This window comes from Drosophila eugracilis, unplaced genomic scaffold (assembly GCF_018153835.1).
Source record: "Drosophila eugracilis isolate 14026-0451.02 unplaced genomic scaffold, ASM1815383v1 contig_386, whole genome shotgun sequence".
In the NCBI taxonomy this organism is placed as follows: domain Eukaryota; kingdom Metazoa; phylum Arthropoda; class Insecta; order Diptera; family Drosophilidae; genus Drosophila; species Drosophila eugracilis.
In genome coordinates this window covers 530,782-558,381 of record NW_024573245.1, presented here as the reverse complement: position 1 = coordinate 558,381, position 27,600 = coordinate 530,782, and the positions used below count along the sequence as shown (strand labels likewise).

At 39.0% G+C, this 27,600-nt stretch overlaps 3 protein-coding genes and 1 non-coding gene across 5 annotated transcripts in view; 2 read left to right on the top strand and 2 right to left on the bottom strand.

Moving 5' to 3' along the window:
• Window positions 1-23,116, bottom strand: part of LOC108106129 (tyrosine-protein kinase Btk29A) — a 42,893-nt gene extending 19,777 nt beyond the window's left edge. The window contains exons 1-5 of the mRNA XM_017213008.2: window positions 22,586-23,116; window positions 19,741-20,010; window positions 5,436-5,531; window positions 5,164-5,359; window positions 4,736-4,882 (exon numbers count right to left, since the gene is read on the bottom strand). Coding sequence (XP_017068497.2) covers window positions 4,736-4,882; window positions 5,164-5,359; window positions 5,436-5,531; window positions 19,741-19,992 — 691 coding nt within the window. The 5' untranslated portion in view covers window positions 19,993-20,010; window positions 22,586-23,116. The remainder of the gene's footprint in view (window positions 1-4,735; window positions 4,883-5,163; window positions 5,360-5,435; window positions 5,532-19,740; window positions 20,011-22,585) is intronic.
• On the top strand, window positions 12,318-12,390 carry Trnak-uuu. Its single transcript has one exon. It is a non-coding gene; the product is annotated as a tRNA-Lys (tRNA).
• Window positions 23,117-23,319: 203 nt separating the features above from the next.
• LOC108106130 (dolichyl-phosphate beta-glucosyltransferase) lies at window positions 23,320-25,097 on the bottom strand. The gene is made up of 4 exons (XM_017213012.2): window positions 24,859-25,097; window positions 24,625-24,799; window positions 23,954-24,350; window positions 23,320-23,883 (listed from the first exon to the last, which is right to left on the bottom strand). Exons 1-4 carry the CDS (start codon window positions 24,922-24,924, stop codon window positions 23,541-23,543), a joined length of 981 nt encoding a protein of 326 aa, XP_017068501.2. The 5' UTR covers window positions 24,925-25,097; the 3' UTR covers window positions 23,320-23,540.
• Window positions 25,098-25,401: 304 nt separating this feature from the next.
• LOC108106075 (epsilon-sarcoglycan) lies at window positions 25,402-27,498 on the top strand. Of its 2 annotated transcripts, XM_017212932.2 has the most exons (5): window positions 25,402-26,074; window positions 26,265-26,669; window positions 26,768-26,875; window positions 26,961-27,092; window positions 27,154-27,498. In XM_017212932.2, the coding sequence occupies exons 1-5, from the start codon at window positions 25,512-25,514 to the stop codon at window positions 27,263-27,265; spliced, it is 1,320 nt and encodes a 439-aa protein (XP_017068421.2). In that variant the 5' UTR covers window positions 25,402-25,511; the 3' UTR covers window positions 27,266-27,498. The 2 variants fall into 2 exon arrangements, with proteins under 2 accessions (XP_017068421.2, XP_017068423.2); XM_017212934.2 differs by lacking the exon at window positions 26,768-26,875.
• Window positions 27,499-27,600: the final 102 nt, after the last annotated feature.

Genomic DNA, 27,600 nt, shown 5'->3' with positions numbered 1-27,600 from the left:
TTTCCTTTAAAAAGACACCTTTTTTGAAACTCTTATTTCAGGCAGAACTGAAATTCCACCTAAATTAATGAAAACATTTACATACTAGTAAACACATACATATGTACCTATATATAATTCATTATCATACCATCCATCAAACATATTTGACTCAAACCTCTCAATATCCCATGATTAAATGCCTTTAATCAACTGCCAAACCTGCTTGCTGAATTATAGAAATTCTTTTCCATTTCTCTTGATTTTCTGCAGAGATGAGATAATCCCCGGGATTAGCATAACAAATCCTGTCAGAAAGACAAGCTCTTGCCATTATATAATAACCGATTATGGGAAATCAAACACTTGTCACACGCCAGTTCGTCGTGAAAAGAAATTAATTGGTTGAGAAATTTGCCAAGATATTATGTATGGCCGAAAATAATTATTGCGTAGTCTTTTCCGAAATGGAAAGGTTAAGAGAATTGAGTGAGTTAACAAAGGAGAACGGAGTTAAGAAAAAAGAAAAAAAAAAAAGCGAAGGGTTCAAAGCATTCGAAAGCTTGGCTTCTGCTGCCGATTTCCCACGTTTAGAACGAATCACAACAGAACGCATCATTAATCATGGCAGGATGACCAGGGGGTGCGGCGGGGATGCCGCAGTTCGACCGCGAGTCGGCCTAAAACTTTTTAAAAGATCCGACCAGAACAGAACTCAGCACAGCACAGAACCCAACAGAATGGAGCCAAAAGCAAAGCACATTGGGCAGGTCGAAGGCATCGGAGCCACCAGCCACCAGCCACTAGCCACTGAAGATGCATGAACAAAAAGCAGCAGCAGCAGCAACAACAACTAACACAAGCCACAAAGGCGCGTTTCTTGTCTGGCGGATTGGTTTTCAAGAACGGGAACAGAGCAACGCGATTCGGACAACGTACACTGGAGAAAAATTCAATGTCCTGTTGTCATAGTAAAGATATCGATTCATATTAGACCAAGAACTACCTATCAAAAATAATTAAATATGATAAGACTGGATTTGTACATCGTGAAATATTTAAGATCTTTAAGTGCCTATTTAGAATTCTTTAACAAATTTACAGCTTAAACGAAAAAATAATCCATATTTACATAGGAAGAAACCCTGTAAACCTGGCCTTATTTGCTGATTTGGTTAAAAAACGTATTAATTACGAATAACATTCAATACCTTTATGTTCTTTTATTGTTTAACACTTATTAAATCATCTTTAACATAAAAACCCCATTTGTTTTTCTTCCAGTGCACCTATGACTTTTTATCAGACTCCGACTTTAGGTCCGTTTTCATGGTCACTCACCCGACGCATTTCGGTGTTCTTTTCCGAGCTGCAGGAGACAACAAGGGGCACCTAATTACAATCAAATGGAAGGGGGCGGCGGACGGCTGGCCAAGATTGGCTAATAGCAAAATTAATCAAATCATCAGGGGGACAGGCGCAACGACAGACTGATAGATAGACAGGGCAGTTCCTCCCTTTAGAATTCTGAAAGCCTGCGGCCATAAAGGAAGCACATTGGATTTGTAAGTCCAGGTTGCATCCTAGTTTTCTGGCCAAGTTCATTGCACGTGCCTAGGCACACTCACACAATGATAGTGATCCCAAGAAGATACTGGCCAGTTGTTGTTGTTGTTTACTTTTTCCATTCGAGGCTTAAACAATTGGCCCAAGCCAGAGCCAAAATAAAAACCAGTTTGTATTCGGTTTTTCAGCTTTTTTTTCGTTGGTTTTGGCCAGCGATTCAGTTTTTGTTGTGGCTGCTGTTCTCTTGAGACTTGCTCTTAAATATCGAACTGGCTGCTTTTTCGGATACATCCGAGCTGGCTAAAACCCGAAACCAGTTTGGAGAACTGGCCACTGGCCAAAAGGAAACCTCCCTGCCTTCGGTGGGGGTGTTTGTTGGTTTGTCAAAATAATAAAAAAGGAGACACACATAAAAAAGAAAGATCAGGCCGAAAAAAGTGCAACCCAAAATTTGGAGATTAAAGTTAATAGAAAAACTTCTTTCAGTTTGCTTCTTTGTTTTCGAGTTCACTTTTTTATGGGCTACATTTTTCTAACCCCTTCCTTTTCACTCTTTATTTTCTTTAGCCCGCGGTAACCGAGATAATAATCACAACATGAAACTATTTTTGAAGCACTTAAAACGAGTCCCATAAATCTTAGTTTTCGGGAATAGTGGAACCGAACCAGTAAAAACTATCTGAAGAAAGAGCAACGACATCGTTAAATTGCAGCTAGCAGGCCGTTCTCTTTGCGTTTCGCCTGATTATTCTGTTCTGTTGGGTTTATTACTTCATTTATTTCCATCTTTTAAATGAATCAACGAAATTTTCCGACATTCTTTTGATTCTTTGGGATATAAAATATTTAACAGAATCTTGCTTAAAGTTTGTATTATTATTATGCTGTGTAATATTTCTTGTAATCTACAACTTTTTGATAATCTTAAACCAACTTTTATCCTTGTTTTTGAGTAGTATCTTTACAAGTGCTTATGTTAGTACGTTCCTTAATCACTGCTGCTATATTTAAGTTCCGTTTTATTACCACTTAATAATATTCTGACTGTCATAAGCTCAACACTTTTCCTCTTAATCATTTCACAGTTCTTTTTAGCCTTTTTTTACACCATTTTAAGATTCATTCGAAGTGGACTTTTAATTGCCACAATGCCAACACATCGCAGGCACGCGGCACGCGGCGAAAGTCAAAATCTGTTGAAAAAGGATTTTGGGCAGCATAATTAATTTCTGAAGATTTCGGGGGCGTAGGACCGTGGGGCGGAGTGAAAGATAACCGAAGGAGAAAATTGACAGGCTAATTTATTGTAACGGCAACTGACAAGCTCCCGCAATCACAGGCCCAGTCATTCCACTTTCATTGTCTTCAGCTGATAAATGAAGATGAAGTCGACCTGATTTTTATTGTTATTTCCGCTTGGCTCCTTCGAGATCCCCATGGAAGCCCTGCTTCCATGCCGTGCCATGCCCTTCTTCTTGCACCCAATGACTGGCCGAAATTGGCAGACTTAACGGCAGTTTAAAGTGACGCCTCTAATTGATGTCCTCGCCGAACAAATATATAAAAAGGGGGGAGAATCCTCATGAAGATATCGCCACCGGAGGGAACTTAAATTTGTTGGGCCCTAAATTCGGTGGAGAAACTGTCAAACAATGAGACACAATGTGGTCACACATGGCATCTAGGGGTCTGTCTTCTGGTTCCCAGTTTCGTTTCCATTTCCAAATCTAATCTGATGACATAAATGAGCAATCAGAAAATCAGCTCGACATCTGCGGGCTGTCGGCGAATGGGAAAAGTTCTCGACAAAAATTTCAGCTGCCTGGGGCGGTCAGGGGTTAAGGTTGTAGAAGGTAATCTACATCAAAATATTTGTGACAGCTGATAATGAGAGCAAAGGATTTGGGAAATAAAACGATTCAAAAGGGTGTTTACATTCCAATCTCACACATTAGTTATTGAACAAATAAATGAAAACTATTGTAGAAATTTGATTGAAAAGATTCCAAAGAAAGGCGTTCTTATTCTCCTATTAGTTTCCTGTATAGCCTTTTATCTATGGCTAACCAAAGATTTGTTTTGATGACTCAAAAACCCTGACACAATCTTACCAGATCAAACAGTAAGTCTCGTGAGGTTGATAAAGAAAAAGGGTAAATATGTATATTATTCTGACATTTTCTTTCAGATAATACATTCAAGTGACGAAAGCAGAAGAAGAGATTATCTTTTTTTCACTTTTAAGTAAAGTAATTTCAGAGCTGGTGGCTTTCAAGCCTAAGAAAGTTTCCTGAAATCCTCAAACAAATATGGAAAACAAACTTTTTAGCAACTATTTGCTGGCCACAGACGCATTATGTGGAATTCGCACCTAGTCAATAACAAACTTTCCACCAGGTGCCAAGTTGCATTAGAGTTGTATACCCATTTTGCTTAGGTATTTGTTCCGGCCACACAGAAGTATCTGCAAGTAGTATCTGCGTAACTCTCAGATACTTCTCATCGTCAGCCTACTCCTTTTGGAGTCTGCTCATTAACGGCTTAGAAAAGTAGAAGTACAAGAGCTGCACTTCAGACACGCACACACAATATAAAAAAGTAAAGAAAAATCCAAATGGGGAGCCAGTTGGCACCGCAGACAATGTGTCAAATAAGGCCTGACGACAGGAAAAAGGAAAAGCGTTGCGAATGCAGAACATGTGTGTGAAAAACAAGGGGCGATAAGTGAGAAAAAATGTGCATGATACAAAGGAAGATTTTTCGAATGGTAGGGGACAGTTGGAGGCAGGAAAAGTCAGTGGGGGAACTCCCACAGTTGACAATGACATTTGCCTGACACGGCAAGGAAGTCGCCAGTCAAGTCAAGGCTAGCCTCAAGAGGTTCTTCAACTCCGGCAAAAAGTCGGGGCTCTCATGTTGGCTTAAGATAGGAATTGGGATTTACATTTTTTATAAATGTCTAGGAAAATACATTTCATATAAACTTTTCATTTTATTTGTAAGTTTAAAATAGCTTTTCAAATATTTTTCTATCATAGAAAAAGATTTTGTTTTATTTTAATTAGCAATTTCTCAATAAACATGATCCATAAACCCTTAAGGAAGCAACCTCAAGCTCATACGAGCATTTATTTTATTTTATATTCCTTTCTTTGTTAATATTGTTAATAATCATTGTTAATATTCTTACTTGGATTATTGTTTGCCTCACGCCAATGGGCGGCAGCTCGGCAACCAAAGGTGGTTCGAGATAATCCCTTGCAGCAACTCCACTTCTTTCCAGACCACAATCCCGGATGATAGCGATACGATTTTGGAGTATTGCTATCCTCACAAACTGCAAATGAAAGATATTAAAAAAAAAAGATTATTTAATTTAGCAGTTTTCAAAGTTTCAACATATTTATTAAAATATTTAGCATCTGTCATTAAGCAATTAAAATTTCTTCATACTTTTCGGTCAACTTCTACTAATTTCCAGACGTCTCTTCTTGCTAAACCAGGCTTCTCTTTATTATAGCCATCGATTGATCTGGCCAAAAAAAACAGCTGCAGTTGTTTTCCCTTGCCTTTGTTTTTTGGGTCATCATCAATCGGAGTCAATGGGGGGAGACTCACCTTGGCGGATGGCTCGGATCCACTCGCTGCGCTCCTTTTCGCTGTTGGCGATCACGTAGAGTGTGTACTGTGGCACCGCTCGTCCACTCTGCTGGCCCTCGATGCCGCCCCCGCCGCCGCTGCCGTTCTCCAACTGATGCGAATTCGCCGACGAAGACGATGAGATCTCACAGTAGCCCACTTGGAACGGATAACCCTGGATGGATTTGGATTTGAACGTTTGTTAATGAATCGCTGCGATTTATTTTCTCAACGATTTCTTGGCTACTCACATCCGGTGCAAAGGGATCGCCGCCCTCGCCACTGACCGTCGCCTCCTCCACAAGGCGAACGCCCTTCAAATGAATGCGACCGCGTTCGCGTCTCCGCTGAAAGTGAAACAAAAAGATGGGAAAGTTGTAATTAACTTTTGAATAAACTAATTTCAACCCGGTAACTAATTGAAACGCCTGTTTTTATTTCAAGGAAAGGAAATGGTCATCGATTTGAAACCTAAAATATTGTTATGAGAAAGTCATCTCTCTATTGAAGCTTTAACCTTAAACGCCTTTTTTGATTCCAACTCCCATTCTATGTTATTAACAAAAAGATAATCCAATTCTTCGAATTGCTGTCAATTAAAAGTTAATTAAGTTAAATGAGAACTTCTTCCAAGTGTATCTAATTCACTTATTAAACTGTTTGTTCTGGACTCTGCAAATCGATTTAAAATATAGTTATGCTCCAATTCATACTAATTAAATTCCTCAACGTATACGGAAGTGCGTTTTTTCGTTTTCTACAAATAACAAAAACAAAGAAAAAACTTCACGCAGCAGACTTTCCATTAAATAACATACCCATACCCATACCCATACCATCTGTAAATTAGCTTCTTCAATCATCGTCTTCATCATCATCGGACCCATTAGCAGCTCCATGCTCATCGGCATTATCATCTTTCCCACTCATCGCACAAACTCACACATTAGCAGCGCCAATTTAACGGATCGCCTTGTAGATTTTCCTGCTCATTTTCAAGTGGGGAGTGCGAGTTTCAATTTCAATTCTCAATTGGCCGCCAAGTTGGCTTTTCCTGCTCCACACAAACACAAATTTTCAATTTCATTACGAATTTGAAGTTGAATTTGAGTTTCTGCTGGCTCATGATTCCGCCTTCCCCATTCGCTCCTCCTTTTTCCCTCCCACCACTTAGCTTTTGGCTTAACCCAAATAGGTTTTGACATTTTATGTACACAAAGAAAAACCGTCATCAATCCTGTAGAATTGTTATAAGATATATCTGTATCTTTCAAGAACTAACGATCATATTTAAGGCTTAAAAAATATACTTTTCAATATTATGGTTTAAGGTTAATAGAGCCCTTAGAAGGCTTCCAAGCTACCTGATAAAACCAACATTTTACTCAATTTTTTCTTTCTGTTCTCTTTAACAACTTGAAGTCTGGAAAGCCCAAGAAGGAAGTTCAATTTCTTTTCTTTGATTTCAGTTTTTGTTTTTCCCTTACCCTACCCCTTCCCTTGATTTGGTTTTTGTTTCTGTAGAGCTTTTGATTTTATTTTTTTCTTATTTTGAAATTGCTGCTTGTTTATTTGAGGTCTTTGTGTCAACGCTGTTGTTGATGAGGTTTTTATGCTGCGTCTGCCGTTGGTTGCCTCACTTTGTGTTTGGATAGATTTTTTTTGGTTTCTGGGTTGCCGCGATAAGTCGGGGCCAAGAGCTAACCCGACAGACAACAACGTGCTTATCTGCCTGGTCTTAAAATTTCACTCTCTGAACAACACTGCCTGTGTGTTCCAACGGAATCCCCACCTCGTGCCCTGGAAGTTATGTCTTAGATGGCAGCGCCTTTGTTGGCCGTCTGAGTCAATTAGGCCAATTACGTTGACTTAATTGAGCTGGCAGCGCTTTAAGGTCTTCCCCAATTGTTGCACCGTCTTCGCCGGGAGTTCCTCACCCCTTTCCACACCTTTTTTTTTTTTTGCTTCCCTCGAAAGTCGCCGTTCAAGTGCCGGCACACGTGCAAAAATTACCCCTGGCAAAAAGAAAGGACGTTGACGACGTCGCTCAAGTGCCGTCAAGTGGAATGCCAGGACGATGCCGAAAAAAGGAGCGATACGAATTTAAATGGCGCACATTTTTCGGCATCCAGTTAACTTAGTTTATTAAGCCTGTCAGCAAGGTACGCGAATGATATGCATACCCGGGGTTTGTTAAAAAATGATTGGCCCTTATAAGTACATACAGCGTTCGATGGTATGTAGGGTACAGGGAAATAGGGGTACTAAAACTGGTTTTCAATTAAGAAATCATATAAGATTACAAAATATTGGTAGTCTAAAGTATCAAACATATCAACAATTCAAAATCTATCATATGATCTATCAAAATTTATCATAATAAACTTGTCGTCTTATCGTATTGAGATTTACTAAGACATATCTATAAGTTTCTTAATTTCCAAAATGAGTAGAATAAATTAGTATGAGAAGTAAGTTTTTCAAGGAATTCCTTCTACATTATTAGCTAATGTAGTTCCCCCACAAACTTTCAGTGAATTGAAAAATACAACATAAATGGAGTGGGAGAAGAATAGCACCATCAATAGGAACAGAGAGCGGAAAACCAGAAGCAGGAGGAGGAGGAGGAGGAGGAGGAGGAGGTGGCTAGAAAAATAGTCCGACAGCTAGATGACATCCGGCGTCTGTCAGGCCAATTCAACCCAGTTTCAGTATAGTTGGCCAGACGATGCTTCCTGAACACGCCAAGTTAACTTGGAGGAAGAGCCAGTTGGAGCAGCAGGAGGAGAAGGAGGAGGTGGAAGAGGAGGAACATGTCGTGCCACTTTCTCGTGAATAGCCAACTAACTGAACTGCGCTGAACTGAACTGAACCGAAATGGATGTAGAAATGAAAAGTAGAACTACATAACTGCGAAAAGAGTATGACTGCTAGTTATGGTTTCTGCTTTGATATCTGCGGACAAAGTTCTGACTTCCCCCTTAGAGAAAAGGTCAACGAACTAGCAGATACAAAAAGTATCTGTATCTGTATCTGTAGGCGTATCTAAAGGTTGCACACAAATGTTGAGCATATGTCCCGACATGTGGCATCAATAAGCGAAATGGAGAGAGATGCAGCTGCTACTGATTCGCAGTGAAAACGAGCTAAAAATTGCCGGCAATTAAATCGAGATCTTTCAAGCTCGAATGGAAATTTCCTTTAACGAAAAATGAAAAAGAAAGCCCAAGTACCCTGTAAAACTGGTTAACCAAATTCTTTTAAAAATTGATATACCTTCGAAGCGAAATGAAATGGAAAGGCCCAGACGAAACGAAACTCCACTCCAAGTGAAAGTCAATTAGGGCAACATTAATCAAACTGATTAACAAAATTCAGTTTTGGGTTTCGAACATTTCGGAAATGGCCTCAAGCTAAACAAAATAAAATAAAACCATTAAAACACAGAATGAATATGAAAATGGAAATTATATGGTTGAAGATCTGTTTTTGGGTGTCGAAAGTTGGTTGAGCAAACAAAGTTGGGTTAGAACCTGAGAGAAAACTTCCTTGGGGCTAATACTTTATGACAGTAGGAAATGCCGCTGACATGGGAATATTTTACTTAATTATTCGTTGCTTGTTAAGAACGTATTTTTCTCTTGCATAATTTGGCCGGCCTTTTGTTACTTCTTCTCCAGCACTCTTAAATGGCAAAGGAATTTCCGGAAGCGAGTGAATAAAAAGCAGCCAAGGGACCGACCAAAAGGTAACATAATATGCTAAAAAGGACAACAGGTTGAAACACGAAACGCACCTGTAAAGGTACCCCAGCCGTGTGTATCCTTATTTAATTCTATTGTTAGAGGAAAAAGCGAGGGAGGGTTAGGAAAGGAGCGTCCTAATGGCACGGCAATCACCTGTGCATAATTGAGAGAGCTGTCAAAGCAAACTGCATCTCAGGTAGGCAAAAAGAAAGAAAGAAACGAAAAGAAAAAGAAATACAATATAAAATAATGAAAAATAGGGGAGTCGGTAAAGGAAAACACAACACAAGTCCCGGAAAATTGAGTACCAGCAGCAAGAAAGGAGAACGATTAAGTGAAAATTGCCATTGCAGAGGGTCAAAGTGGAGTGGGTTAGCAGAAAGAGAGAGCGTGGAAATTGAAACGATAATTGAAGAATAGTTAAAAGAGAGTAAGCGAAGAAAATGCAATTAAAAGTAGAATGCAATTTATTAGAATTTTTCTGTTAAAGCTCCATTAAAAGAAGAAACATAAATATTAAAAATTAGTTCCAAGTTTATTAGTACAGAGAATTGATCACATCTTACTTAAATGGAATTTATTTACCAATATCTAAAACACTCCCTGAACTGTTTATTCCCACGATGGCGACCGTAAGTGCTCTTAAAACTAGAATGATAGAAACCCGATTATAATGCTAGATACACTCCATTGGACAGTTAAGTGTATTTCCCTCCCACTCTTTATCCAAATCACCCACTCAAGTGCATCCTCGAGGTTCAAGAGTGAAACCTTTACAATGTTGATTAATGAAAACCAAACTGCCTCATGTGGCATGTTAAAATGCCATTTCGGTTCGACTTTGAGCCGCGTAACGAATCGGACAAGATATGTGCATACATATGTTCCCTTCGATTGATCGAGGGAAAACTATATACAAACATACTCGTATGTAGGGTAGGGGAACCCCTGACAATTCCCATGATTGATTGCAACTGGGAGGGAGCGCTTCTTTAACTGACCGCATGTGGAGTGCGATTGAAAAATCGCCTCAAATAAATTATAACTGTAATAAAGAGAAAACCAAATGTACAAAATGCCCCAGCGTAATGGTTTTTCAATTTCCCCAACTCCGTCCGGTTTTTCTTTAATTATTACAATTTCACGCGTAGGAGCGGCCAAAAAGCGATAAATTTCAGTTAAAAGAAGAATGTAAGCAAACACAGACAAGTTGTTTCTTTGCCTTGCCTTGCCTTGCCTTGCCTTGCATCTGCTTCCTCTATCGTGGAAAATTTATGCATTTTTCCAATGAAAACAAAAATTTTCCTATGCATAATTTTTTGTTGTTTTCACTGGTCTTTTGGTTGTTTGGTTCCCAGCCATCAAAAGGACATGGTTGGTTGACTCGGATGTTCTGGTCAAGCCGAAGTAATTAATTTTAGTGTGGGTAATTTGTGCTAAATCATTCCATGTTCATCTAGCCTGTCTTCGCCTCTTCTTGTCAACAGAACAACTCCACTTCCTCTGCTTATTTTTATCGCTAAATTTGCATTAAACTCAAACCGTACACCTCATAAAAAATTATAGCTACATATGCAGATTATACGCTCTGTGGGAAATATGCAAAAATATTTTCAAAAACATTTTGTTTTGATTTTAAACTGAAAGTGTTAAAAATACCTACAAATATGTGTATGGTTCGTTTCGCTGTAAATGTTTAATATTTCGTCCTTGAGGACGCAGTTTGACTATAATTTCCTTCTAGAACTCTTCAAGTTTAATTTTGATATACTTTTTTTGGACGCTAGTTGAGAACAAAAACCATAATTTTCCGCTTGCGTCCTGAGAAAAGCCATCAAAGCATGAACTGCGATTTCTTTGGAATTCCCCTACACATGGGAGTGATCCATCATTGGGTCGCAGAATAAGAGAAATACCACATGAAATCTTGGGAAAACGAAAAAGCGTTGGCGATGTAATTAACGATAAGACAAAGTTCAAAGTTGCCTTCGGAGCAACCCTAATAATTAAATTTATAGAAAAGAAAAGACAGCCAACGGAGAAGAGGAGAAAAATCGAATCCAGATAGGCATCAAGAAGAGCTTGAACATCCACATAAATATATATGTACATACATATATACAGCTGATCAATCAGCGATCCCTGGCCCCTTTTCCATACTTTTCCAGCCAACTCTATAAATATGAAAATCGTGACTTGAACGCTTAAAAAGCGCTTAAAACGTATTAAGCAAACACACATATGGAAAACTTGTCTGCCGCGGAGACAAAGAAAAAGAGGAATAATTGAAAAGTGAGTGGGGAACAAAGTGAGATAGCAGGGGACCGCAAGATATAAATGGGCTGAGGAAATTGTCAGTCATAAGGTCAGCAGTAGTGAGTGGATCCGAAGAAAACCCCTATCCCAAAATTCCTATCCTCTGAAATCTACCCAATATCAAGTAATTACATGCGAGGGAAAAGAGTTTTTTTTTCCTTTGACAGCTGTGAAAAAACATAAGGAAAAGCCGAAGTCGAAGTCGAAGAAATATACCCCTACGCATAGGCATTTTCCACTGCTTGGTTAGCTGTTTAAATATATCTACATGGATACTCCTTCTTCGGATCTCTTGAGGGAAACATTTGGTCTCTGCGCCCTTTGTCTATTTCCGAAGCAATTCGTGTTTATTTTTATGTTTTGATAAATGCATTTCTCCAGCCGCATCTCATTCACAGACATCAGCAAATCGTTGCGGAGGTCGTTCACTGCATTTCTTCAACTTTTTCATCGGTTCTGAATGGGAACTCTAATTGGGATATCAATACAAATCGGATTAATTTTCCAATTCGATTTTAGGCGGAACACATTTTTGAATTTCATGGTCTTGGTTTTGTTAAATTCCTTAAATTACGTTACTGATTAAAAAATTGTAGAACTCCGATTTCGGTCAACTAATTTATTCGATTTTCGGTGATTGTGTTTGTATTAATTGTATTTCACCATGCTAGCCAATCATACATTTTAGTATAGCGTTCAATATCTATCATCAACATCGTCCAACGTCATAGTGGAAAACAACACAAGATAAGGCCTGTTCTACATTATGTACAGTTAAAGAAAATTAGAGACCAGTAAATTTCATTAATAAAAACATAAACAAAACAGTTTTTATTTGTCCCAAATAAACTTTTCATATATCAACTTAAAAAAATATTAATCTAAAAATAAATGCACTGCTTATATTCAAAACCTCCCACTAGGATTGGCAAGCAAGCCAATTATTTGGGGAGCTCACCTTAGTCAAAACAGAGAGAGAGAGAGCCGAGAATAAAATGCGCCAGTAATGTTCTCTTCCTGATTTTCGCTCTCTTTGCTCTTATTGGGTTTTGTGCGGCCCTGTTGCCATGTGCCCGGATAGCTCAGTCGGTAGAGCATTGGACTTTTAATCCAAGGGTCCAGGGTTCAAGTCCCTGTTCGGGCGGCCAAACTTTTTTTAATTTAACAAATTTTAAATATTTTTTTTTAATATTTTTCATTCATTTTAATACGTGTGGGAAAGAGCTGGAGGCTGTGATTCATTCATAAAACTGCATGTGCAACAACATAATTAGGGCAGGAAGAGGGCGGTCGGTCCTTTGGTTAGCTCATATTTAAAGTGGAGCCTCGATAAAAAGAACCATCATTTGCTTGGAACTTGGAAAGCCTAACTATGAAAAGTTTTGGCGAAAAAACAAAATGCATCCTTCAAAATGTTGTACAGCAAGTTTTTTTATAAGGTCAACTTATAAAAGTAACACTGTAGTTCGGGCTGAATCGCGGGTTATATAGCCAGTAGAGCACACAAGCAACGCCCGCCGGGGCAATTTGTCTGGGTCGAAGCTCTGGAATCCTCCTTCTTTCAGAAGCGCAGTGTCTGCGCCAATTCCTGACCGATGACTGCGAAACGCCCCCAAACTAAAAATGGCAAAAAAGAAAGATCCAAGCGGTGACCAGCTCACATGCCGAGTGAAAGAGCTGCCTGGGAAACTGTAATGGAAACCGGAAATGGGGTGGATGCCAAGCAGATTGAATCATGGGCCATGCCTACATGTGTTCCTATGTTGCATTCAGGAAAAGACTCACACTGACTGCATTTCGTATCAGGATCTTTTACACGACAGATTCAAGGCAATTTTGATTTGGCGAAATTGCACTGGAAGCGGAAATTAGTCGGAGTCAAAAGCGGCGAACGGCCAAAGTCATTTATCATTTTGGACATTTTTCAGTCAGTGTGTGAATATTTCTTTGCATTTCTGTCGGCTTGGACAATTGCCGGGATGAGTTTACAGTTACGCATTTAATAAGAATGGGTTGATGAACAGTGGAGGAATATTTACTACTGAAATTATAAAAGAAATTGCAAACAATTTTTGTCATCTTCGCTGCAATTGAAGTTTTCCGCTTAAGTCTTTTTGTATTTTCATTTAATTAGATTGTAATGAAATTAACGTCGTAAGATTACAAAGGAAGTTTAGCTAGAATATTGCAAAATGGCACAAAGCTAATGAAAATGTAAGTTCTTCGTGTTCATGATTTACGTCTAGTCGTAAATGTTCATGCAGTTGAAGAAGCAATTTAAAGAGTTTATAGTAATTACATTTTTTCCCACAAGTTAAAACATCACTTTTAGTCGTCCGAGTTTAGGTTTCGTTCCATAGTACTTTAGCAACGGCCTTTGTGTGGGCCAAAAATATGAGGAAAGTAAGTCTCGCACGCAGCTTAAACAGAACCGAAACGACAACCCACATTGAGTTATGAAGCCGAACCCCCCCTTATGCGATCCGCCGCCCCTATTTCGCCGCCAAAAGGCCATAAAGTACAAAACAGCTAACAACTTATGGCGATCACTGCTGCGGCGGCTGCTGCTGAAGAAGAAAAATATGTGTTTTTTATGATGACTCACGAGGCGAGCGGCGCGCGATAAGATCAATCATCAACCACAAGGGGGGAAAGGGGGAGGCTACGAGCTCTCAACAATCTGGATCTCAGGGACCCGGAGCCGAGTTTGCGGTCTGCGTCTGACCATTCAGACCATCTTTCATGATAACACTATTGAATACGAAAGTAGACAAGTTTTTCGGAATCGCTTTCAGATACAGTGCGTTTCGAAAGGGTATAAAAATGGTTGTAGCAGTCATTCTTTCTGCAAAAAGTATTTTCCCTATTTTATGTTAATCTCTTAAATTTTTTTTAAATTTTTCAATTTCTTCCTTATACTACCGAACCGCACTGTTTCACACATGCTTACACATTTAGATGAAACCGGCTTTGATTTCTAATTATTGGGGATCGGTTTGTTTTTCTGGGGTTTCAGTTTCTTTTTTTTTTTTTTTTTGGGTATTTGATTCGATGGCTCGTGAGCTTTGAATTAACAGCGGAAATAGCTGAAGCGATAATGCCAATAAAAACGCTTAAGACTTTTAGTTTTTCCATAGAAAGGCGTTTATTTTCGAACATAATTCCAATTAAACGATTGTTTATTGTCTCTGACCGATAATAAGGCGTAAAAGGTGTTTAGGCTTAGGCTCACTTGCTGTGGGAGCGACTTGATTAAGCCTGGGCTTTATTTTTACGGCCAACTTTAGGGCAGGCAGATGGTCTCTGTCTGGATGTAATAACTCAATGTCAGCTCGTGGGCGAAGGAAGACAAAGGCAGCCAGGAGGAGGAATAGGGATGAGATAGACAAGAGCGAGAGATTCATTCAAGGCAGGCAGCATAATGAAGCATGAAAAGCTTAAGCTCAAGCAGACAATGCGACGTCTGGAGTCCAGGCACAAAAGGTGTGATATATATATATATATACGTCTAGGCCCGCGAACTCTTCCTTTAGGGATTTTTAACTCATTAGACGCTGCAAAACCTTAATTTGGCATTCAAGACACGCCGGATAACACCAAAAAGTCTTCCATTCATTGAATGAATCATCTCGTGGTCTGAAATCCGTTAATAGGCAAATCATGTACGATCAGACCACCAATTGTCCAACAGGTTTTCCTTATAATTTTATTACTATCATGCCCAAGCTCATGGTTCGAGTTCGAGTTCGAGTTCCAGTTCGGATCCGGAGTTGGAGTGTTACCTTTTCGATTGTGATTCATAATTGTTACAAGTGCTTACGAAAAGGGCTTGGTCTCTGCACAATTGAAATGTATTGAGCATATGTGGACATGTAAATGGCTTCAAAGAGGTTGTAATTAGTCAGCATATGTCAGCTGTCATATGGAAAGGGGGATTCGAATTTGGGATTATTATTTCCAAGAATTTATACTGACCTCTTGAGTGATTTAATGTTTTATTAACAATTTAAGTAATGTTATGAATATCATTCAAGCTAAAATAAATGTTTTTTAAAAGTTTAAGTCTTATTTTTTATATAAATTATCTATATTACCCCAATATACCCCACAAATCAAGAGGTAGCATCCTTAAACCAGTAACTGTAATCAGGCTTAAACTTTTCAGTCATTTAGCCTGCGGTTGCAACTGCAACTGCCAACCGCAAACGAAGTCAGGTTGTATGTCTCTTGCAAGGACAGACTCATGCCATCCGCTCATTTTCAGATCTGAAAAGAGGGGCGACATATGTCAGAGGCTCAAGTTCCCCCAACCCAACGTTAAAAAGAAACACACAACAGAAGACCAAGCTTATCAAAAACATTTTGGCTTTGGCGCCAATTTCGTGTTAAATAAAATGCAGCGCGAAGATTTATAAAGGCATAAAGACAACGATTGGAAACGGGACCACCCAACATATAAAAAAATATTCAGCTTGGCTCGCTAATTTGTCAGCATTGATGGAGTTGGGGGAAGAAAGAGCGATGCGGGTTTTGTAATTCTACGAAATCAGCTTTAAGCCATTCGACGGAGGCCTCCCAAAGGTGTCAATTCGTGAAGAATTTTAAAATGCATGCGATGAGTAATAATCCCCACGAGAGACATATTTCTCTTTCACCGAAGCGGCTTAAAAACGAGAAAAAACAAGAAAAAGAGGTGGCGACCAGCAAAGTGATAAATTTAAATGTCTAATTGGGTATGCCTCACAATTGTGGGAGATTGATCAGTCCCGGCCTAGAGCAGGGCTCCAAACTCCAAACAAAGACACTTTCCGTGTCAGTCGTAAAAAAATAAAAACTCCCCTAAAAGTCATAAAAATAGTTTTTGCTGCCAAGAGAAGCGTTCATTTTCTGAGTGGGCTACTGGACAGGATTAGTCCTCGCACACTTCCACTCCCACAGAGGAACATCAATAATGGGGAAAGCATTTACATTTACGACCCGAGGTGGCAAGGAACTCAAGCCCAAGCAGATGGCACCTCCATTAGTGGAAGGGCAGTGGCCATTGGCTTGGCAATAGATATGGGGAAAGGGTATGCACATTATATATTTATCTTTCTCAGCTATAAATATATCAAGCAAATAGGTAGCCAAAGAAATTATCTTTCAGGTGAAATTTAAAGGGGTTAAGTTAAGTGCGTTGACAGAACCCAGGAGAGGATATATTTTTTGGGTACTTTTAATAAAACCATTTAATGTTTATAATTCATTCAACTAACTTCTTCTGCTTAGTCATATCAATATGTTTTTGATTCAAATGGTTCTTGAAACTCCCAACGAAAGTGCATTCCCACATTCGTTACTCACACTTCGCCCCCTATGCATTTTCCTATTTAACGCGGATTGCATGGCGAACCGCCTCCTTTTGGAAAATTGTTATTTACAGCCTTAATCTGTGCGAAATGTATTAGAGAGCAGAACGAACGCATTGGCACGGAGCGGAGAGCATAGAGAACGGCAAAGTGTTGGCAAACAAAAAGTCCAGGTTCAATTAGCATACCACGGCGGTGAGCCATAGAGGATGGTTCGGTTCTCCAGGCCCCCCCTCCCCACTTCATCCCACTTCACTCTTCTTTTGCCACTCGTGGGACTGCGACTGTAACTGGGACCTGGCCCAAGCTGCGATTTTTATGACAGGTTAATGACACAACTACGACAACGATGGTGATGATGATGATGAAGCCAAGGCGGGAGTGCAATGACTACACCCAACAAAAAAAAAGTTCTATGGCATTATTCTTTAATTAATCAATTATTAAGAATTTATTACCATATTTCAACAAAGTAAATTATTGGTTTATGTATTTCTTTAATATATGGCATAATACCAAATTTCTTTGATACAAATTAGCTTAATGTGTTGCAAAATTTATGTATTTTTCTTAGTGTAGGAATGCAATGACTAGGTGGCTATGTGGATACGCTGGGCTGCTCAGCTTGTTGCTGGCTACCCATTAATCAGCCCGGTCTACGTCCAAGGGTCTGACCCCAATAAACATGACAGGCTCGGACATTGGATTAAAAGGCAGGAAGGAAGGCTGGCTTTGGTGCCAAGAGTGCCAGCTGGGTATATCCTCAACTTTCAAAAAAAGGGGTGGGACCACACAAAGAAGCCACCGCGAATCAATCAATTAATTGAACATTTTCTACACGAGTTCATCGAACCCCCGAACTCCGCAGCAGGCCTAAAAACGAGGACAAAAGAAGAGCAGTGCTGGTGGTGGTAAAGGAAAATCAGCGAAATGAATAAATGAATGGGAAAATGATGGTATAGAGTGACAAGAGTGATTGACATCAGACTGTCGCATGTCTCCTTAAATGCAAAAGGAGCTTAAGTCTGGTTGCAGCGATTTAGGTTCCTTTGAGATTTGATTACAAGTTATTAAACTAATTGATTCAAATTTGTTCATTTTGATGTTATATAACTTATGTAACTTACTAAACACCCTTCGAATAATATAAAAAATATGTTTTAATATATTTTGAAAACTGTTGTTCGAGTTAAAGCTTCAACAACTTTCAAAGATATTACAAATTCTTTGTATTTTTATTCAAATTTCATCGCTTAATAATAGAAACTTCTTAAGTAAACACAGAATGAAAGACATCCCAAAGATTTTCAATTTCAATGAAGCGTAATGTGTATTTTTATTGCATAATTTTAGGCGTATCCCCAAGAACAAAAACCCAATCTAATTCAATTTCGAAATTCAAACTTGGCACATAAAACTAGTATCTCCCTGAGGGTTTCCTTTTCCCCACCCCCCACCCCACATCTCCACAGCTTACCTAGGACTAAAAATGCTTCCTTTTTTGGGCGTCAGGATAATCCTTTTAATTTAGGCACAGGCACACGAAATTCGAAATTCGGGGTGCGGCAAAAGCAGCGAAAACAAGACGAAAACGACAACAACAACACAGCGACTCACGCACATACACAAACGCACCACGCACGCACACAAAGGCAGCTGGATACACTTGAAAAACTTTTGCCTTGGGTGGGGCGTTTTCTTCTCTTTTTTTTTTTGCGGTGGCTTTCGGTTAGAATCGCAAAAAATTTTCCAACGACGCCATGGAAGGAATTTGCGATTTAAATGTTTTATTTGGCTGCTTTCTTTTCGACAATCTATAAGTTACACTGCACTATTTTAATCACCTTTATGGTTAATATTTTTATTTTAATATAAATAAAATCTTTTTAAATAGTTAGAAACATGCGAAATAGGGGTGGTTTCACTTTGCCGCTGAAAACCAATCAAATTTTCAAGGCTAGCAGCCGGCGCATTAGAAAACTGTTTGTATTTTGGCAAGAACGGCAAATAACCAAGTTTTTTTTAAAGTTTACTAAACACTTGTTTAATTTTATCTGTCACATTATTATTGAAAATAGTTTAATATAATTATTACATATATCCGGAAATTGGTAAATTATTATTAAGCGAAAATCTAACGCACGTCCACACGCGACGAAGCCAGGATAGAAACTCCTGCCACGGTTACTGAACTTCATCCAGGATATTCAGAGGGAAACTCAAGGGAAACTCCGCTTCCAATTGGAATGGTATAACGGGATAGGACATCGAGTCTACACCCAAGGACTTTCGAGGGTGGGTTTCGTACATTGTGCCGGCTAACAGCTGCTTTTGTGTGTGTATTTTCCATCCCCCACAGTGGTTAGTTTCCACTGAGACTGGAGACTGGATGGCCGATATGACCGAAGTTCGGCTTGGAGACTTTTTCCCGAAACCGGGCACTACGAAAGCGACATTTGTTTTGAAACGAATGCAGCCGGTTGCCGGAGCAGGGTAACTTTTCCCGGACGGCGGCGGGTGGTGAAAATTGCGGGCCGGTAGGTGCCATAATAACGACGCAATAAATGACGAAACCATGACGACAAGATGAGACGCCCACTTGAACATGAATAATGAAACGGCCCTCCTTGATTCATCGTTCTCCCATTTCCCAGTGCCGAGTTCCCAGTCCTTCGGATCTCAAGACCTGTCATTCTCAGCCTGGCAACTGGCTAACTCTACTCTGCTTTTTAGACTGCCTCAGAGGATAGAATTATGTGATGAGCTATCTGCGATCTAGATATTAGACTTAATAAGATTTTTAAAAAATTTAGATCGGTTTGAATAAATGTAGTTACTTATTAATAATGATACTATGTATAGTTTTTGAGTTTTATTCATTCATTCATCAAAAAAAAGTATTAGAGTCAAAAATATTTTAATAAAATCAAATAGCTTAACATACAGAAGCGAAATAAAATTTATTGATTTTACTAATCAGATAAAATACCAATTTACTACCGCGTCTCTTAAAATTACCGATCCGTTGATGCTATCTAGATTTTCGTTTTGTTTTCGCTAATTCAAATTAGATTATGTTGATTTGCTCTTATACGGCGTATATACCTAATGAAACCTGTTGGTCTTTCAATAACCAAATGACTCACCTCCACATTTTCCACATCGAAATAGCAGAAAGTTCGTTTGGTCAGCTCAAACCATCGATGTTTATAATTTACAGGCGTAAAGCGTTTCTTGTTTTGGGCCCTTTTAACCATCGAACCGCTTTTGACAACATCAAACAATCTTTCAGACATTCTATCCATTTTTGCCTGAAAGGATTTGCTGCTCGATCGAAGCGATGATGATGACTTGATGCTGCCATTGACATGAGAGCTTCGATGTTTTGTGCCCATCATCTTGACAAGAAAAAGTGTCTGCAAAACAAGATAATGAAGAAAAATATTAGCTTACCAAAAACCGATGTTAATTTTTACAGGCAAGCAACATTGATTTGAAACCTTTTGTTAACTTTTTAGATAGGGTAAAAAGACTTTTAGAAAAAATTGTATATGTACTAATTTCTTAGCATATTTTTTTATAACCAATCATTTTATAAAAGTTTTTATTTATAGTGATTTGAAAGTAATACGAATTCCCGTAATATTTGGGCACTTGCTTTAAAATAATTATAAGATGTTTTTAAATATAAATATAAGATAATCAACCAACGGGCAAAATAAAGATTTTTAAATAGTTTTATGAGCTATTTTGTGGGACGTCACAAATAATGTCGCATTGGTATCCAGGGGGTTAAAATTAGAAGCGCTCACATAAAAAATTGGTTACAACACACTCTGAAGACAAGGCCATTAATCTATTTTTGGGGGGCGTGGGCGTGCGAATCTTTTGAGCGCCCCTCGAGGCATTGACCGTGGAACATTGAACCACTGAAACTTTGGAGCATTGGGAGTTACCTGGTTGACTAATTGCCGTGGGCGTTCCGGCTGACATCAATCAGAATGGAATAGTAAACAGTAGGGGAAAATATAGTTATACATTTACAGAAATAAAGGTACGGAGGATAGCGAAAAGAAGGCAGAGGAAGTGGTCGAGTGGACAGACAAGTCAGGCAGCAAATCGGGCGATTAAATGGACAATTAATTAGCTCTGGACTAGAGAGGAGCTATGTTCATATATATACTATATACATACATATAAATATTTGTGTATATACTGATACACAGATCACTAGCTGACCTTGAAGTCGCGCACAGTGGATTAAAGGATTAGCCCCAAAGCGGTATATTCCCGATGCCCCTCTCCCTTTTCCGATTCGCTTCCTTTTCGTTTTGCTAAGTGAGAAGCGTGTACACAAACAAACGGCACGTTGAAGCGGAGACTCCAGTCAGAGGAGCAGCTACAATACGATCTCCAGAATTATCACACTTCAACAAAAGCTAACAAGTGACAGAAAGGTACACAGGACCGGCATTCTGTAAATTGGCGAATGACAACATTTTCTTGCATCTTTCAATATATGTATGTATGTATGTACACATGTATTTCCTACAGGAAATTCAATTTATTATAAAACAATTTACCTTATTTTAGTTTTAAAGAAAAACCAAAACCAATCAATAAACCAAAAATATCAAGAATGTCAAAGTTATTATGTAACTATGTATGCATTATTTTAAGTAGCCCTTCCCTTCTATACAAAATACCAATTAAATATTCTTATTTTCACAAATCCGCTCCTGACCTTTCAAGGAACATGAACGGACTCGTCTGGAAATAAGCGAAACAAAACAAAAGCGACAAATGCTCGAGCGACAACAACTAGCTGGATCCTCTTCTTCTTTATTCTCTCCAGCTCCTCCGCCCACCTCACCCCCTCACTTTAATCAAGCAGAGCCGCTATAAAAGCAGTGGTGGGGGGAACAGAGCAGAGAAAGAGGGACTACGAGAATCTTGAGCGCAACGCGCATGGCCATAAGTAATAAAATAAACACGGACCAAGGCACAAAAAGGAAAAAAGGATGGCAGAAAGGCAGAAGGCGCAATGTGTACATAAATCTTTTTGGTGGAACGAGAGGCCCAAAGACCTGGGCTGTATGTGCATATATGAATGTATATGTAGGTATGAAGATATATACATATAGATTTATATACATATAGCGGGCGTGGCCTGGCAACTCGTTTTTGACTTTGAATTTCGCCACGCAAATGGTCGCGCTTAGTTTGTATTCTTCTTTGCATTTAATTTTTGTTTATTGTCGCGCTTTTTCTAGTCGAGAGACGTTAAAGAAGAAGACTGCAGATTGTGCGACCTTAAAAAGAATTTCAGTCTAATTGGAAATCAAGTGATCTATGAGCTGTTTACGCTTTTTTGGACCGAAAGTGGTAAGTTAATTTTTTTTTAAATATAATTGCATTTATAATACATACTCATAATATTTACTAAACTGGGAAGACTTACATTAAAAAATTAAATATTATTTCGAAATAAAATGGCTGACTTCCAACCAACTTGAAAATGTAACAACTTTGCAATCTTTTGTTTTTATATTACTGAAAATAAATACTTTAAATGGGTATAATTCCTATTAAACGTGAGAATTTCAACACAGGGTGCAACATAATCTGATCAGATAAAAAAAAACACGCACTCTTATAAGCTCTAAACAGACAAATCCAATGAGAACAGCATAATCATTTAAATTAACACTGATTTATTCTTTGCGTCACAAGTAGCGTTCTCAATTGAATACGTTGAACAAACATATGCACCCTAAGTAGCCTTCCTTCTTGGAAATTCAGTCTGATTAGAGTGCATCGAATTGGGAGCGCTCTTTCCTTATCAGCCCCCAATGAGAATACAATAGTTTCAAGCGCAGCTTGAAATGCAATCGAATTAGTGCTGATAAAACAAAGAACAAAAGAAGAAATACGATAGCGATAAGGAAAGAGGGAGAAAGAAGAAATTGATAACTGTGCCAGTGCGCTTACCACAAGTGCCGTTGATTGAGCAATTTGAAGCAATGACCCGACCGCATAACAACAACAACACCAATAACACCGACCACACACTTTACTAACAACAAATCACAATTCTCCAATTGGACCGAACAGACCGAATAAACAACAACAAATCACTTTCGTTTGCGCGGCGACGAGAGTAAATACGAAAAATCAACCGACCGGCTTGTTCAGCATTTGCATACTGCGAAAAAAAAACTTTATAAACAATATATAACGCAGGCACAGCTGAGACGCTCACACAGACGAGCAGACACCCGCACACACCTGCACAAATTGGAAAGAGAGGAGCAACAGGCGCAACGTAGGATTCTTGGAATTTTTCACTTTGTGGCTCTTGTTATACTTGCACTTTTACAAATGTATGGTTTACCCCGAAGTTTTATTGTTTATTCACGTTCCAGCTGTTATTCTGTTTGTTTACAATCATAAACTATAATTAAATAATAACGATTTTATATAAAACGAACTAAACGCGCCGCCGCAACTTCGCTGGAGTGTGACCGAGTTTTTCTTGGGGAAATATACTACTGGCCCCAATATCACTTTCTTTTAAATATTTGTAAAAAATACTATAAAAATATACAATTTTTCTTTTCCCGCGCAATATTGTTTGAGATTAATTATTTAATTATTTATTAGATTAATCTTATTATTTTATTTAAAAATCATAGCTACAAATATGCATTAAAATTTTAGAACAATTTTGTGCAACGTATTCCAAAGGTTTATTTACCAGAGCAATCTTTTTTTATTTGAAAAAATACTGTACTTAAGTACTTAACTAGTTAGTATTCTTTACATTTTATGAGGCCTACAAAAATAGAATTTAAAGTTAAAAGACTTTTGGTAATGCACGATAGCGAAGAGGTTTCTACACAAAATGCTAGTTAATATTGGGAATGAGATTCCCTCGACCTCCACTTCAGTTCTCCTTTTTCTGTATGGAGGCAATCCGCCAAGCGCCCACCAGGTAACGCAGCCAGATCATGAACAAGTCTCTGCCCATTTGTAGCCACGACCAGAAGGGTGTCAATTTCGAGCCATCGATTTCTGTCCAACGAACAGCAACTTCAGACATGGGCACCTTCAATTTCTCGGCAAGGTACAGCAGCTCCACATCAAAGGCCCATCGCTCTACGTGAAGACTGGTGAAGAGCTTTCTAGCCGTAGTCCGGGAGAATAACTTAAAGCCACACTGGGTATCGCGGATTGACCGTACCGCAAAAAGCCACACAAGGAAATGAAAGCCGTGCATCAAAATAGTTCTGCGGAGAAAATCGTGTTAATGAAATTTAAATTGAATATATTTATTCAAGATGTTAAACCATATTTTACCTAAAGAAACTTCTCGTGGCAATTGCATCGTCTTCTAGATGAGCTCTTGATCCTATAGCGATGCCATCGTCTCGCCATTCGGAAGCCAGTTGCTTTAAGGCAACCTCCAGTTTATCATAGTCTGCGAATTTGGTGGCTCCATCAGCATCCGCGAAAAGCAGATTACGACCTCGCGCGCTTAAGATGCCCATGCGGACAGCTCCTCCTTTGCCACGATTTTCGATGAGTTCCAGGACACGCACTTTTTCTGCTCCATGCTTTTTTGAGTAACTCAGGGCCACGCTAACTGTGGCATCCTGGCTGCCATCACTCACCACGATTACTTCGTACGTGAAGCTAGGATTTCCTGCGGATTTCTGTTCTAGGAACGCCAAACACTCATCCAGCATAGCAGGCACTAAAAATATAAAAAAATGGTATTATTAAATATACTTAAACTATATAAACAAATCAACTTCTATAGGTATAGCTAAAATTTTTCATTTTAGTATTGAATTCCAACTAGGAGTTATTCCTAGGAGATATTAAAATCTGTAGATTAAGCAAACTGGTGAATTACCCAGAAATCTATAATGTAAAAAACCCTAATTGCGGTGGAAAATTTGGAGCGTTCAATCATAAAAGGGCATAGATAAAAAGTTGTCTGTGATTCATCAACAAAGCTAACATACATCGCTGCTCCTCATTATAGGCTGGCACAATGACACTGAGCTCCACACTTGGGGTATCCTCAAGGCTGGGAAAGGTGAATGTTTTTATGCTGTTCGGATCCAGGAAGGTCTCTTCATCCTTGTGCCTCTTAATGTTGGGATAGGGCTTCGTTTTGTAAAGAACCACAGCCACGATCTAAAACCACAAGTTATCAATAATATGATAATGATTGGCGAATGTTTATGAGAACTTACCGACAAGGCCGCAACTGCAATAGCCGAGAGCAGATAGAAACACAACTGGCACACACAGGTCCACATCGTACGGGATTTTTTTATGGCTAGTGTATTTGAACAGGTGCGCCTGCTACCTGTCGGCAGACATTACTTCTCCAATTTGTGCGAGATAAACGGAGCCACGTATTGAATTCCAAGAATTTTAGCCCGAGTTTTGTGTCGCAGCTGATTAGGGTTGTCACCTAGATTTAGAGATGGGCAGTACCCTCAAATCTGTGACCGTTCGACCAAGACTGCTAATATCGATAAATGGTTATCGCTTAAAATAATGTTATTGTAAATGGAATAGATACGGTACGGTTTTCAAAAAAGGCTCGAGATCAAGTAACATAAAAAAATGACGAAATTGTTTTTTATAATATTGCTATTATAATTAGATATAAGTTAAGTAAACATCTCATAACTGACCTTAGTCACAGGTTTCTAGGTGTCAAGACAAAAACGCGCAGGCGCTCTCTTTCAAAAGAAGAAAACAACAATTTGGTGGAATATATGTAGTCTCCCATTCAGATACACACCATAGGAATTTTTCTTCGTATCTGAAGAATAACAATTTGTTTATAGTCAATTAAAATGTGCTTGTGAATCGTTAACGGATAATAAAAACAAAAATGAAGTTTATAAACTTTATAGTGACCGTACTAGCTTTAATCTGCAATAGAGTCGAAGGTTTAAAATTGCAGGCAAATGTGGGGGAGCTGTTCTCTTATAAAATTGAACCACAACTCTTCAATTGGACACACCAGGTTATCAGCCAGCAATTTCGCTACAGACCGTCTTTGAAGAGCTACCCCGATTTGCCCAGTTGGATGAGATATATGTATAGCCATGAATACCATGCCGGTTTCCTATACGGAACTCCACCAGAATCGGCGGCTGGAAAGGACCTTAGCCTGGATGTGGTGGCCCTGAATCGGCAAAATTACGAGACCCGACATGTCGTGGTCTCAATGTTTGTGGCCCACAAGTTCCCCACACCCAATGTAGTGCAGATGAAAATTAACAATCTGAATTGGGTTCATATCATTGGAGATCCCGGTAGGGTGGAGAACTTACGCAACATATTCCGCAACGATCTGTGGCCAAATAGTAAAGAGGATCTGAGTGTGGTCTTCATGGAGTCTGCTGTGAATATGGGAGGACGTCTTCCTCTACGACCCCAGCAGCGTGAGGGGTAAGTCGAAATATGTATAAACAGAGGATCTGTTGATTTTCCCGAAGATTCAAAATCACCAAAAAAGTGCGTTAAAGTATGTTGAAATAAACTCTCTTCTGAATAAATGCAGAACAATGTGTTACATTTTTCCAGAGCATACTTTTGGGCAGCATCAATAACTTTAACATTAACATGTAACCCATTACAGAGTCATTGTCCATGTGGGAAGCTTTGCCCAATTCTCACCCCGACTAATGGAACTTCAAGAGGAAGTGCGTCCATTATATAAACTGCCTTCATGCACTTACAAGCGCACATCCGTCCAGAAAATCTTCGAGAATGTCGGCTTCAAATTGGATTGGTGCGCCTTTCGAATGGTTGGTATGGAATCGCCCACAGAAATCCTCTTCCACAGCGGCAAGCAGAATGAGCAGCAGGTGGCGGAGGACCAGAATCAAAGGCAACAGGATCGATGGATGGGAATATCCAGGGAAGATGTTCCGGAGCGCAATTACATCGACGAATTCGCCTTTGCCTTCGCCATTCCAGGCATGATATTCGCAATTTTAATCGGGATGTTATCCGCTGTTTTGTGTTTCCAGCACGAGAAGTTGTGAGTTCCCATTTTTGGGAAAAATTGAAATTATTTTGATTTAATTGTATTCTAATTTTTGTACGTTTTTTGTAACCTTATGTTTCTTTGCTCTTCAGTTCCGATCCGCATTCTGAGTTTTTCTTTGCCAACATTTTCCACATCTGCGAAGAGTCCTGTGCGCCAAGCGCGACAAGCGATTCTGGGGCGGATGATGGTTCTGAGAGGTGATTTTCCAATATATTTATTATGTTTTTTTTTATCCCTGATCTAATTTGAAATATTTTATTAATCACTGTGACCTGTTTTTAGTTCTTCGAACTCGGATTATCCCATGTCATCGACTGTTCAAATGGTCCAGTGTTCCAATCAACCCATAACAACCTTGAAAAGCCTCAAGGACCCGAACTTCCTTTTGGACAATACTAGCATTCGATCTCAGAGGTAAGCTAAATGTAAAAATAGAGCTACTTAGTTAATAATATTTATAATTTATTTATTGCAGTCCTAATAATAGCTTTTACCAATTGGACTGTGGAACCTCAAGCATTTACGCTCGACCCAAGCCACCGCCCTATAAGGGCGGCACTTTGGGACGAAATGGAGTGAATATATGACAATCATCTCCCCGAGTGCTTTACTGCTAAAAGGCTTTGGATCTGAACCTATGAAATCTCAATAAGCAATATCGAGGAGCGTTATATCAATTGCATAAATACTCACACCTGCCGAACTAGACAAACCATATCGTAATTATCAATTTATATACATACGCAAGCATAAAACTAGCCAATTTAGTTTGCCATTTGAGAATGAAGGCAATTAAATAAAGGAGTCGTTTTTTTAGAAATCTTCGGGTTTTAAAATTTTTTGATCAGTGGGTTCTAAAGTCTTTTAGTTAAAAGAAAGAAAATCAAAATCAAAATGGAATTTGAAAAATTTCTTGGAACCT

What these genes read in the sequence shown, in the direction of transcription:
- LOC108106130 (XM_017213012.2), bottom strand. Translation starts at nt 24,924, where the DNA reads ATGTGGACCTGTGTGTGCCAGTTGTGTTTCTATCTGCTCTCGGCTATT. An exon ending in TTGCAGTTGCGGCCTTGTCG is followed by an intron (nt 24,800 to 24,858) that starts GTAAGTTCTCAT and finishes TTGTGGTTTTAG; the next exon opens with ATCGTGGCTGTGGTTCTTTA. An exon ending in CTATAATGAGGAGCAGCGAT is followed by an intron (nt 24,351 to 24,624) that starts GTATGTTAGCTT and finishes TTATATTTTTAG; the next exon opens with TGCCTGCTATGCTGGATGAG.
- LOC108106075 (XM_017212932.2), top strand. Translation starts at nt 25,512, where the DNA reads ATGAAGTTTATAAACTTTATAGTGACCGTACTAGCTTTAATCTGCAAT. An exon ending in CGACCCCAGCAGCGTGAGGG is followed by an intron (nt 26,075 to 26,264) that starts GTAAGTCGAAAT and finishes AACCCATTACAG; the next exon opens with AGTCATTGTCCATGTGGGAA. An exon ending in GCGGATGATGGTTCTGAGAG is followed by an intron (nt 26,876 to 26,960) that starts GTGATTTTCCAA and finishes ACCTGTTTTTAG; the next exon opens with TTCTTCGAACTCGGATTATC.